The sequence below is a fragment of the Trametes versicolor genome, assembly GCF_000271585.1.
Source record: "Trametes versicolor FP-101664 SS1 unplaced genomic scaffold TRAVEscaffold_17, whole genome shotgun sequence".
In the NCBI taxonomy this organism is placed as follows: Eukaryota; Fungi; Basidiomycota; class Agaricomycetes; order Polyporales; family Polyporaceae; genus Trametes; species Trametes versicolor.
Window position 1 is genome coordinate 161,083 of NW_007360337.1, and position 12,482 is coordinate 173,564.

General features: G+C 56.2%; 5 protein-coding genes across 5 annotated transcripts; 1 reads left to right on the forward strand and 4 right to left on the reverse strand.

The window, feature by feature from the left end:
• Window positions 1-628: 628 nt before the first annotated feature.
• On the reverse strand, window positions 629-1,852 carry TRAVEDRAFT_54379 (uncharacterized protein; the record flags this gene model as incomplete). Its single annotated transcript, XM_008047307.1, has 1 exon — window positions 629-1,852. The coding sequence occupies one exon, from the start codon at window positions 1,850-1,852 to the stop codon at window positions 629-631; it is 1,224 nt and encodes a 407-aa protein (XP_008045498.1).
• Window positions 1,853-2,532: 680 nt separating this feature from the next.
• On the reverse strand, window positions 2,533-4,019 carry TRAVEDRAFT_24972 (uncharacterized protein; the record flags this gene model as incomplete). Its single annotated transcript, XM_008047245.1, has 2 exons — window positions 2,533-2,811; window positions 2,889-4,019. The coding sequence occupies 2 exons, from the start codon at window positions 4,017-4,019 to the stop codon at window positions 2,533-2,535; spliced, it is 1,410 nt and encodes a 469-aa protein (XP_008045436.1).
• A 729-nt stretch (window positions 4,020-4,748) lies between these two features.
• Window positions 4,749-6,178, reverse strand: TRAVEDRAFT_54381 (26S proteasome regulatory complex ATPase RPT6; the record flags this gene model as incomplete). Its single annotated transcript, XM_008047308.1, has 5 exons — window positions 4,749-4,802; window positions 4,862-5,023; window positions 5,077-5,798; window positions 5,860-5,979; window positions 6,031-6,178. 5 exons carry the CDS (start codon window positions 6,176-6,178, stop codon window positions 4,749-4,751), a joined length of 1,206 nt encoding a protein of 401 aa, XP_008045499.1.
• A 1,201-nt stretch (window positions 6,179-7,379) lies between these two features.
• Window positions 7,380-8,605, reverse strand: TRAVEDRAFT_176208 (uncharacterized protein). Its single transcript, XM_008047309.1, has 7 exons — window positions 8,582-8,605; window positions 8,247-8,500; window positions 8,087-8,196; window positions 7,989-8,028; window positions 7,812-7,939; window positions 7,588-7,749; window positions 7,380-7,528 (listed from the first exon to the last, which is right to left on the reverse strand). The coding sequence occupies exons 2-7, from the start codon at window positions 8,373-8,375 to the stop codon at window positions 7,522-7,524; spliced, it is 576 nt and encodes a 191-aa protein (XP_008045500.1). The 5' UTR covers window positions 8,376-8,500; window positions 8,582-8,605; the 3' UTR covers window positions 7,380-7,521.
• Window positions 8,606-9,347: 742 nt separating this feature from the next.
• On the forward strand, window positions 9,348-12,052 carry TRAVEDRAFT_75664 (Mg2+ transporter protein cora-like protein). The gene is made up of 12 exons (XM_008047310.1): window positions 9,348-9,602; window positions 9,661-9,681; window positions 9,753-9,817; window positions 10,421-10,498; window positions 10,556-10,666; window positions 10,717-10,760; window positions 10,841-11,018; window positions 11,078-11,111; window positions 11,166-11,308; window positions 11,362-11,505; window positions 11,572-11,669; window positions 11,727-12,052. The coding sequence occupies exons 1-12, from the start codon at window positions 9,551-9,553 to the stop codon at window positions 11,836-11,838; spliced, it is 1,080 nt and encodes a 359-aa protein (XP_008045501.1). The 5' UTR covers window positions 9,348-9,550; the 3' UTR covers window positions 11,839-12,052.
• The last annotated feature ends 430 nt before the right edge of the window (window positions 12,053-12,482 follow it).

Here is a 12,482-nt window from a genome sequence, read left to right on the forward strand (position 1 = left end):
CAAGTCCCAAGACCAAGGCCCAGTGATGCGGTCCCCAGAATACACGAGTGAGACATCCGCAAGATAGAGGGAAGAGGCGACAGGTATCGAAGCCGGGCAGAGTGAGGGGAGAGACATAAGTGGAGAGCGAGAGGAAAGGGCGCGCGAGATGTCCGTTACTAGGAGACTGAGATTGGAGCTCCGCCGATGAACTGTACAGGACCTCCGACCGTTGTACGAAGTGCCGGTATAATTGAGCGCGCGAGTTGTAAGTGGGTGGCTATAGGTTAGTATAGGGTCGCAACATATGCAAGGATTGTGCAGGTTGCAAGACGATTGCAAGACGATCGCGAGCGCTTCGCAACCTTGTTCCAAGCGGATGTAATGATCCGAGTGTTTACCATTCAGGCCAATATTACGATGAGTATACAACGTGTTGAAATGCCATGTAACCGCGGGAATTCTTATCACTCTAACAACTTCGGCGCCGTTTTTGTGATGTGATAGCGTGCTACTTGTACATCCTGTATCTACGCTTCTTGCTAGTATAGCAACGTACGAGTATACAGCTTAGAAGCCAAACAGATTCGAAACCCCCCAAGACACCAGTAAACACATTTTCGTCTCCGTGCAAGACAGGGCCACCTCATCAACATCCATCCGGAAACGTGGCTCTGTCCGCAACCTCGAGGGGAGGGAGCGTCGCAAGGTCCTCGAGGGAGTACGCCGAAACCGACCCGTCCAAATACCTCGAATATCGATCGCCATGAAGGGAGCTCCAGCGTCCCCGGGCGCTCCCGACGTCGCTGTCCCACCCGCGGTACATTTGTGAGGTCGCGGAGGAGGGGACGAGCGAATCCAGGAGGCCGACGCCTGAGGAGTCTGAATCACTGGTCTTGTAGCTGTACGTGCGAGTCGACACACTCTGGGCGTCCCCGTTGGGATCCACAGCAGGATGCAAATTCGAGCTCGTCGGGGGAGTAGGAGATGTGATAGAAGGCTCGCGTCTGAGGGTTCCGCCTTTTACGTCGGAGATAATCTGAACTTCGGGGGACTGAAGGGCTGCCGGACGCAATGCAACAAAGGGCTGTCCACGATTGGGCTCCAGGCGAGGTGGCTCGCTGAGGGGAGTGATGGACCTCTGATGCCCCAGGGGGGAAGAGTGCTTCTCGGAGTCGTCCTGCACAAGGGCGCCTGGAACCTTCTCCCTCTCTTGTTCCCCCACCGTCCCGTGTGTATGCGCACGTCGCCTCCGAAGGTAGACGAAAGCGACAATGGCAGCTGCCAGCACGCCGAGACCTCCAACGATGCCGCCGGCAATGATACCTGAACGAGCCTGAGAGTGGCGTGTGGTAGAAGGGGAAGGCTGTGGAACCGCTGTCTTCTCAGATAGTATCGATGATGTTTGAGTTGTAGTACCATTCGTCCCATTGCCATCCGGGACTGGTTTCGCGGTGGACGCCGGCGAATGGGCGGGGACTCCAGAGAGGCAGGAGGTGTTGGTGCCGTTAACGATCGTGAATATGGTGGACTCAGCTGCGATGTTTGGACCCATCGCCCACAAAACGTAAATCCCCGCCGTAAGATTGACCGACGACCACAAGAACGACTCCGAAGCCGCATCGACATCCTGCCCGATAACCAAATCTAAGATTGGACTGCTAACGTCGCCAAGGTTGGTCACGACGGTGGAGATCAGGAGAGTGATGTTGCAGTCGGCGCCGATGTAGTCCCAACCAACGGTGGTTGACCCGCAGGTGTCCATCGTGTAGGGCATGGTTCCGAAGGTGAAGTTTGGATCCGAGCCCACACTAGTCGGCGTCGCCGAGCTGGTGTCAGTGACGGACGGTTGGGTGCCTACGACGGAGGTCATCGTTGTCGATGTTTGCGCAGGAGGGGGGGGGGGTACTACAACCGTGTCGGTACTACTTGTCACCGTTCCCGTGGTTCCTCCGTCTTGCAATGTTCGCTCAGGGTATATTGTGGAGCTGAATGGATTGAGCGAGAGTCGAGTGCCGGGCAGCGTCACTTGTCTGCGCTGGCCGCTGTGAGGAGCTATCTCGCCGTAAGCCCCATTGGATCGGCGCACCAGAAAATGTGTGACGAGTGCTTACATGCCTTAAGCTCGTTTCGACTTCTGCGAGGATGCCTGGTCGCCTCTTACGATTATCGCCGATGCCTCAGGCTGCGAAGACATGAGCGATACGGCTGCATTGGGACTTATGTATACCGCACGCAATCATCATAAACTTCAGGAAGTTGACCTTGTGTTAGATGAAAGCCGACTCATCTGCACTAGAGGTCCGTTTGCCTACCTTTAGCTTTATCATCGCCCACAGAAGCGATACATCGTGAAGTTTAAGTAGGGTAGAACCTGATTAAGTCCAACTTCATGGCCTATTCAAAGAGGGGGAGATGGTCATCACGTTCAGCAGGTGAGATCGTACCTGGCTCGCTATCGTCTCACCGCCGCCGATGGCGGGTCTGTTGCCCATAGGAAAGCCTGTTGTCTCCATATGGGCTGTGGATCCGCCATGGGCAGGGTGGGTATGTTCAGGAGATGTACATCGATGTGCGGGACAAGCTGCAAGTGTACCCAACGCGTTGAGGCGGGGACACGAGCGTGAGATTGATCAGCTTGCAAAACTCAATCTGGCAGCTACACAAAGTGGCCGCAGTGGCAGGAGGGAAGCCCCACTTCGTGAATGATGTATCTCGCACTGCCCAAGAGTAATCATTGATACAGGAAGGAGAGACAAAGCCGAAGCGATAGGGGCCTGAAGCATGTCCGATGTGCCTCGTCCCAGCGAGCGTCGAAGCGGGCTGCCCCGCCTACATCACAGCAGAAACTGATTAGTTTCAACAGAATATAAGGAATGACGCTACGAACCCGCGCCCAATGTTCACACCTCTCCATCCGGCAGCGGTGGGACGTCGCCAGCAACTTCTTTCGTCGACGCCGTACGAGTGTGATTGCGCGTCCCACGGTGCACACTCCACGTATCTGGACTGGCGCGCTCGCGGGACTCGGGAGAGCTGAGGGACGCGTTCCACATGCTGTCCCTGACGCGGTACATCTGCGAAGTGGCAGATGAGGGGACGGCAGAAGCGCCGCTGGGCCTCCGTGTGTGGGGGGCCACCGAGCTGTGCCGGCGCAGCCATATCACCGAGGCTGCGTCTGCGGCGTCGAAGGTGCGCGGCCTGCGCGGGCGGTCGGCGACGGCGGCGACGGCGTATGAGATAGGGCGATGCGGCAGCTCCTTGTCAAGAAGCATGGGTGGCACTGGCGGGACCGCTGGGGCTGTACACGGTGGGCTGTCTATCGGAGGGGAGATGGCGGCTGTAGGGATGGCTGAGAGTGAGACGGAGGGTTTGCGGCGGTTGGGTTCTAGGCGAGGGAGCAGTGCCAAGGGTGTGGGGTCTTTGGGGTTTGGCACGGGTGTTGTAGCGTCGGCGAGCGGGGAGGATGGAGGGTTATGAGCACTGAGATCCACATGGGAAGACAGTCCACTCCAGCGCGCGGGTCGAGCTGCCCTCCCCGCAGTTGTGAAGCTCCGCCATCGGTATCCTGGTGCAGCTTTGCTACGGAGCGCGAGGTAGATGCAGGTGCCAATGAGAGCAGTGATGAACACGACCCCTCCCGCGATTCCCCCAACGATGGCCCCGGTCTGCGAGGACTTATTAGAAGTGGCTGGCTCTGGCGGCGCGGCGGAGGATGCCATGGAGGTATACAAGCAGGACGAGCTTGAGCCGGAGGAAACGCGAAACGAGGCAGATATGCTTGCGATGTCTGCGCCAACCGCGAGTATCGCGTACACACCGTTTGTCACATTGACCGGCTCCCAAAAGTATGATCCCGCAGTAGCGAGAAGTGAAGAGGAAATGAGCGGCAAATGGAGTAGTGGGGTGGCGGAGTTGTTGAATACGAAGAGGGAGAGTTCTTGACCGGGTCCCTTGTAGTTCCATGAAATCGTCGCATTGCCACAGGTATACGTTGAAGGAACCTCCGCGAAGGTGAGGCTGGGAGCAGATGTCGCCATGATAGATGTATTACTTGTCGACGAGGAAGCAGTTGCATTCCTCCGAGTACCAGCAAACGATGAGACTGCGACGAGACTAGTCAGAGTGGAGATGACGGAGAAAGCGAAAGAAATGCACCGCTCACGCAGCCAATTTACAGAGGACGGCGCGATCGCGCCCGTACAAACCATCGGCGTCCCATTGCCTCCATGAACACATGGAAGAGTTCCGAACCATTGGATTTATCCTGAGTCCCGAGGCAGCGAGGAAGCGCTTCTACCGTCAGGGGCGGTTGCCGGCGAGCGTAGACGTGAGACGAGATGTGTTCCTAATCGACGGTTGAGTCGGGTTCATGAGGGCAACGGTCTGCATCCGTGGTCAGGGAATTTGTTGGGCATCGGGCGTCTCGGTAGCCACGAGGGCATCCCGGAGTAAGTCTATGTGGCACCGGTGCGCATCACGAGAGAGGCTATGCAAACTGTGAATATAAGGAGTCCCTGCAAAACATGTGTTCAATAACTTTGTTACACAAATTGAAGACTGACCTAGTCATAGTACGTCTCAATAGCCAGCCGCTCCAGTACTTCGAGCGAATTTGCTGCATACGTACGGTCTACAATCATATACGCCGCCGGGTAACGACACTGCATCCGCGGCATCATATGGCGCATAGATGTGGCGTATCACCAATAGAAGATCATGGAGAAAAGAGCTACATCGATGCAAGTCCGGGTAACGGGATAGATACATCACGAGAAGAGCTTGTTGACAGAGGTGTTGCCCTCCTGGTTCTTCTTGAGAACCTATTGCGCCGGAATAATGAGTTCGCCGAAAAGCACCTCGGAGCATAAGAGAAACTCACCTTCGCCACTGCGAACTCGAAGTCTTCCTGTGTGACATGTTGCCGGCGCTCACGGAGCGCGTACATACCCGCCTCGGTACAGATACCGCGCACCTCAGCTCCCGAACACTGTCCCATCTTCTCCGCCAGAGCGCGCAAGTTGATACCGCGCTGAAGTGACATCTGAGGGAAAGTGTGAGCGGGCGCAGCAGGAACAAAGCGGACCAAGTGCGTACCTTCCGCGAGTGGATGCGCAGGATAGCAACACGCGCCTCGGGGCCCGGCGGTGGGAACTCGATCTTGCGGTCGATGCGCCCTGGCCGGAGCAGCGCCGAGTCGAGGATGTCTATGCGGTTCGTCGCCATGATGACCTTGATGTTCTTTGTGGGCTCGAAACCATCGAGCTGGTTCAAGAGCTCGAGCATCGTCCGCTGCACCTCCGAGTCGCCGCCGCCGGACCCGCTCTCTCCTCGTGAGCTGCCAATGGAGTCGATCTCGTCCATGAAGATGATAGAAGGCGCGTGTTCGCGCGCCATGACGAACAGTTCGCGGACCATCCGGCTGCCCTCGCCAATGTATTTCTGCACGAGCTCGGAGCCGGAGACACGAATGAACTTGCAGTCTGTGTGGTGTGCGACGGCACGCGCGAGCAGTGTCTTTCCGGTTCCAGGAGGGCCGTAGAGGAGAACACCCTTCGGTTGTGCGATACCGAGCGACTCGAATAGCTCGGGGTGCTTGACGGGCAACTCGATGACCTCCTTGATCTCCTTGATTTGCTTGTCGAGACCGCCGACCATCTCGTATGTGCTGTCCGGAACCTTCTCGACCATCATGAGCGAGACGAGCGGGTCAATCTTGTTCGGCAGGATCTTGTGTATTGTGTAGGAGTCTGACCTGAGGGCCACGCGCAGCGAGGGTGTCAGTGTTGCAACGTCGATTTCGGAGTCGAAGTCCACAACTGAGGTGGGTTGCCATTAGCACAAATTCAAGGCATGTTTAAGCAGCTGCATTCAACATACTGTATTTGCCCTCTGGCTGCACCTTGACGAGAACTTTGTTCTTGCCCATGACCTTCACCACCTCACCGACATAGCTTCCAGGTTCATGCAGCAGTTGCAGCTCCTCTCGTAGTAGCCTCACTATATTTCACATGAGAATTCACCATTTCCTGTTGTACACTGCGTACGCACCGCGTGCATTAAGCGCATTTCGTTGTGCCTCCAACCGCCGCAAGTTCTGGGTCTTCTGATTGATTTCAAGCTCGGCCGCCTCAATCTTGGCCTGGTAGTAGGCCTTCAGTCCGGTCGCAGGGGTGGGTGTATGGATGGCGACAGGCATTGTGGAGGTTGGAGACGAGGGGGAGGGAGGGGATGAGGAGGACGTCGTAAGCGGCGAGCAGGACGCGACATTGGCCTACGCGTCCTGTGTGACACATCACGTGCAAGGTATGCGTAACGGTGTTCTTTGTGACCCCTTCCGCATCAGGCAGTCCAGAAAGATCGTCGAGAGACGCGTGCTCGACGTTCGCTCTTCCTGGCCAAGACCACCATCCTGGTTGTCTTCGTTCGTGCCGAGCGCACCGGTGTTGTTGCATCATAATGATGTCGATTTGGCTGCTCGCTCTAGACAACATGTGCCACGATGCCCTCAGCACCCGCAGCGAACAGACTGAATGGTGAGTGCAGTCCCGAGACCGGCTCCGGGAAAACTCATCATACGGTGCTCAGACAGAGAGAGTCGATCGTCGCTGCCAAACATACGATACTTCGGGACCACCGGGACTGCGGAGACTGAGAGATCATGGACTAGTGCAGGGCCCCTGACTGTAGACAAAGCTTCGTAGTGAGAGGAACCCAGGATGACCACATGTTCTTTCAAGATCAAGCTCGAGAGAACGACAGCTGATAGTACGCCCTACTCTCCACAAAGTAATGAAACTGCTGAAGTCGATCAAAGCAGCGAGGAGACTCCTCTTTGACAGACGTATAGTGCCCTCTTTGCGTCGATAGCAAAGCGGCATCTTATCTGATGTTCGACGAACCTCAATGTGTCGCGGAAGCTTTACATGATGTTCACACCGATAGGCTTCAGCGACTACTCTGCGGCGTCCCCCAATCGCGTATGGCGCACCTCAGACCTCGAGCCCGGTCAGCAGACCATCTACGTCCGCAGCCCCGGGCACTAGACATATTTACGCTGCCGCCGCTACCACCACGACGCCGCAGCGACCCGGCAAAGAGGAGCCGTTCCGAGAATCTGGAAGCGTGTCCCCACCTTCCCCGGCAATGTTCCTGGGGCACATTGACCGGGGGACGTGGCGCCCCGCATTCCGAGCCGTCATCGGCGTCATCTAGGCCCCCCGAGATCTGATGGGCGACGAGCAGGAACGGCGTGCTTGAGCAAAGTCTGAAGCGTATCCCCACCGGCAACGCGACCCGTTAGACGCGTTTTGGGGTGCGAATCGACGAGGGGCCCCCAGGTCCGCATCCCGTCGTCGCAAGTCAACGTCCACCTTTGGCACTGACGATCCGCGAAGAGACGAGAACAGAAGTGTGATGATAGTATTACAGGATGTCGACAGAATTTTAAGGCAATAAGGCTATCGCAAAGTGGGGTGCGTGGGCACAGCGCCGCTGGATGGCAAGAAATAGATACGACGCGGCGAATATTTTTGTGTGTCGCTATGACCTGCTATAAAGGTGAGCATCGCGGAGGATAGCAGCTTCTAGCTCAATAATAGAACTCACATGCCATATTTTCGTTTTAGCTCCTGCCATGAAGGGGAAACGGCAGGGAAACGGGCGACGAAGTCGTTCATTTCCTGCTCTGGGATGCGGTTGAGATCTACTCGGGTCCAGTATCGCGTCATCGCGTAAACGATGTCTCGAGCGTCTTGTTCTCGGCCACGTCTGTCCAGGGCGGTTAGCCCACGTTCACGGGTCGTTCGATGCCCATAAACAGCCGCACGTACAGCGCCCACGCCTTGACTTTTGCTCGTACGAACTCGGTGATAGTGAGGAATGGCACCCCACCCACTGCCATTACCGTTGCGCCGTCGAGCCGTCGAGGGCCCTCTTCTCCCGCGAGCAGGATTTCAATCTGATCTCTTAAGTGGACCGTCAACGGGAGCCGCGGAAGGGGAACTCACATCAATGGCGGGAATAAGCCGCTGGTATTTCACGTGTAATCTGGAGCTTGGTGAATCGTGGTCATGGCAGTGCGCTGGACGTTCAGGCGCAGACTTACCGGTTGCTCCATGGTGAGGTCACTATGGAAAAGTCCTCGTTTCCCGCGCACGCTTGACGCACTCGACGGAATGGATGTGCCGCACCACCTTCCACGACACACGAGATTTCCTGGGTGGGTGTTAACTTGCGTTCACCGGGGACACTGGCTTATGACGCACCTCGGCCAATGATGAACCAGACAGTACGGCCGTCAGAACGTTTCCATGAAATGCATGGGGGACACCAGCATCCCGGAGGAGCTGGGATAGAGCGGCGGCGGCTTGGAGCAAGCGAGAGACTTCGTGCATCGTCGGGAAGGGTGAAAGGCGAAAGCCATCGGGGCCCGGATTTCGAGCTCATGTAGTAGTACGAGCCGGAGCTGGACGCCTAGAGAAGTTGGGAAGGAGCGATCAATGGGCTATGAGTCCGGGATCTGTCCCGTGGCGTCCAGGGCGAAGGCCGAGCGAGGACCGCTGTGAACGCGGTCGTTTCAATGTGATGTGGGCATGCGTACCGATCCGGGTGTGCCAGGATGGGCAGGTGTCTAGGGCGCGTCCAACTCGTGGCCTAGCGTGGCCTATGGGAGCGCGGGGGAAAAGATGTTTTCAGATCCAGGCTAGCATCACATGGCCCGAAGCGTGTATCACCGTGGTTGAACTCTGCCGGAATATTATGACCTAAGGAGCGGACACGACACATTGACTCATTTCCGCTCTTGATCTCGCATATCCTCAGTGAGTAAGAGTGGCTCCTAACCGTCTGCAAGGCTCTCAATCGAAGAGCTATTAATTGGAGTGTGAGTATGCACCTAAGCGATGGACGTCCTCTCGTACCTCTTCAACGCTGACGGCTACCGTTCTGAAGCTTTCTTTCCCAGAGGGGTCCTGATATTTCGGCCGAGTGTACTTTGTCGGCTTTTCGCCGAAGTTCTCTGCTTACCGGTCGTGAGGCTTGTGTATATGGCCATGGTGGAAAAGAAAGTACATATGTACCATGGCCCGGAATGCCGGAGGCTCGTAGACGCCCGCATACTTACGTCAGATGGCCCTGAAATGGGCGTCTACGAAAGTGCCGACTGGCGCGTTCTCCGCGTCTTTTGCCATCCGCCCTTCCGTCTGTCCGCTACCTCAGTCGTGATTTGCACGCGTTCTTGCGTATGTCTACGCTGCTCAGGACGCTTGTCGAACGCCATGTAACCCCTTGGGCTCCTGGTGCACCCATGAAACGTTGTCGAACTCCCTGGATGGCTTGTCCTGGACTACATCTCCCGCGAAGAACGTGCTTGTCTGCTCTCCAAACTAGATCATACTGCCGGACGAATTTGTCGAGAACGGCCACAAATACTCTATGCCGGACATGGCCCACGACACACCCTGCCAGTCCGGGACTAAGGCGGTTCACGACTTGGTTGCAGCGGCTAGGAAAACCACAGGATCCACAAGAGGAGCCGACGGATGGCACCGAGCAGGCCGCAAAAATCGCCATGCTAGAGAAGGCAATGAAGGGGCGGCAGCCGACCGATCTCATGCTACGATGTACGTCTGGAGACGCACCTGTACACTCACACGTTCGTTAACCGTGGCCAATGTGTAGGTACAGTCCTGGACGCGGAAGGTCAGCTGCTGCCTCCTGGCGCCATTTGTTCGTCTATTCACCGCGCTTGCTGTGGTGTTTTACGTGTGTAGGGAGCGTGACCACGATCTCTGGGCAATTCAAGAAGTCCGATTTGTGTTCCGAGCACCGTTTGAACGTAAGTGCCTTTACTCCCACACACGACCGGGATGTCGGGGCCAGCCAGCGTGACATCCGATACTACCATCTCGTCCCTTTCGACTCGGCCAACCACACCCTCCCGCTCGGTGGTTATTGAGGCAGTCCGCCCGATACAGCGGCCGCCCGTTTTTCTACCCTAGGGCACATGCTTCGTGCACATGAGCGAAAGCACGGAAGGCTTCGCCCTATATCTTAACGGGGGGTCGTCGTGGCATGGCCGAGCAGAGAGCGGGCTTACTGCGCGAGTCCATTGCGGTTCAATCTTTACCGCTACGGGAGTTTACATTCCAATCCACTCCGGCTTGGGGTCGCTGGTGACGGGAGCCAGATGCGCCAGGTACCCTCGTGTTGCAGTAGCGGGCGAACATCACCGTGATGATCGTTCACGCACAGGCATGGACATGCTGGGAGGAGAAGGGATCAACCGGGGCAGGATAGTGAAATTGAGAGCGGTAGCTTCATTGACCTTCCACTACCCCCCGGTATATACCTTCTACGCCCCGTCCCCGCAGTTTAACCGGAGTATACAGGCTACTCGTGTCTTCGCATGTTTGTACGTATCTAACGGGTCAGGAGACAGCCTCGTGATCTCCGCAAAATCGATTCAAGGATACCGAACCTCGTGCCTACGATCTTGGTGCGAAAGGAAGCAATCCTTGTACGTGTTCTCCCCAGCAACGGTCGGCCTGCCTGACTCATTATGCATTGCGGACAGGTCAACATCCTCCACATACGTGCCCTCGTCAAGGCAGACACAGTCATCCTCTTCGACACCTATGGCTCGGCCGACTCTCGTTTACACTCGGTGTTCCTCTATCACCTCGAGGTGCGTCTGGATTATCTATGGTACGGGGTGCCCCGCTAATTTTGCTCTAGCATAATCTGAGAGCGAAAACGTCGGGTTTGCCTTATGAGTTCCGGTGAGCAAGCCAGTTCATCCTGCATTCCCTCTCGGGTGCCGATTGTCTTCGCGCTTGACAGCTTAGCGGCTGGTTCACAGAGCGCTGGAGTCGATCTTACTGTCCGTGTTGAGTGCACTGGAAGCGGAAATGGTCTTCATCCGCAACCTCGTCGGGGGACTGCTTGCAGAACTGGAGGACGACATCGATCACGACCGGTTTAAGCGTCTCCTGCACTATTCGCGTAGGTTGGCTAGCTTCCAGAACCGCGCAAAGCTGGTGCGTATATTTCTGCTTCATTCAGATATCTCGCCGCTGAACCTTGTATATTCGTACAGGTTCAAGAAGCTCTGGAGGAGGTTCTCGAGCAAGGTAAGCTCGCTTCGCGTTAAATCTCTTTCGCACCTAACGCCATGTTGTTCGCAGACCAGGATCTCGCAGCCATGTACCTCACGGATAAGAGGAATGGAGTGCCTAGACAACTCGACGACCACGAGGATCTGGAAGTCTTGCTCGAGTCGTTTTCCAAACAGGTTGAGGAAATCGTGAACGAGGCTGAAAATATACAGGTGAGCCACAATCGCGCTTGGTTCGACAGCGCTCATGCTCAACGTGAATATAGTCAAATGTCCAATCCACGCAAGAGATTGTAGAGCTTATCCTCGACTCCAATCGGAACGCGCTGCTAGCATTAGACCTTAAGGTCTCCATTTTGACGATGGGGATCGGGATCGGCACACTTGTGGCTGGCGTGTTTGGTATGAACGTAAGTCGTCAAAATCGGCTAATGGCCACAGTATCTCGGCAGATCCTCATCACATCATTTCGACAGTTGAAAAGCCATTTCGAGGACCACGACTACGCATTCTACGTCATGAGCGTCGCTGCGATTGCTGCATGCACGGGCGCGGCATGGATCGGAGTGCGCCGGTACGAGACAATCATACGTTCTGTATTGTGTGGCAAAATAGCTCACCTCGGTCACAGGCTCGCCCGGATCCGTAAAGTCGGGCTATCTAACGGGAACCGCAAGAAGCCTGAAAACCGGCGGTGGAACTTGTTTTCACTACGTGGGCGCCGACCTGACTCTTGGTCATGATCATCTTTTTGTTGCTGTTTGAGGCAGTACTTCCCTCGGGCCAGGCCCGTCATGCTCTGCATTCTCATGCCCCCCGTCCACTCGTTTCGTCCACCCCCCTCCGCCTCTACACGTTTCACACCCTCCGCTCTTGCACCATCTTACGACCGGCACATACTGTATAGGATATCTACATGTATAATGCATACCGCCCAGCCTATAGAATGACCGTCTCCATGCCCGTGCGAGCATTTGAGCGGGGAAGTTAATCGAGTTTAAAGTTCGTTTACACAAGTCGAATCGGAGGGACAGCCGTATCGCGCCGCACTCGGCAGCGTTCCGCGCCCGGATGCTCTTCCTGGGTGCCGGTCCCTCCGTCGTCTCGCGCCTCCGGGCAGCGAGCCGCGCCAATTTCCTAATTGAGCGCCGGCCCGACTTCGTGCCGCGCAGGGGGTACTCGCCTTCGGCAGCCGAGGAGGGGTTTCCTTTACTCCTTTCTCCTCGTCGCTGCCAGGTGAGTAACGTTCGCCCTCGCGCGGGCTTTTCTGCTTTTCGGAGTCGTTGCTAACGACTCCTTTCTCCTCGTCGCTGCCAGTGCGACTTTTTTGGTTATACAGTCGTATACTCCCATCTATCGAGATCAGAGAAAATTTCCTTCATGTCCA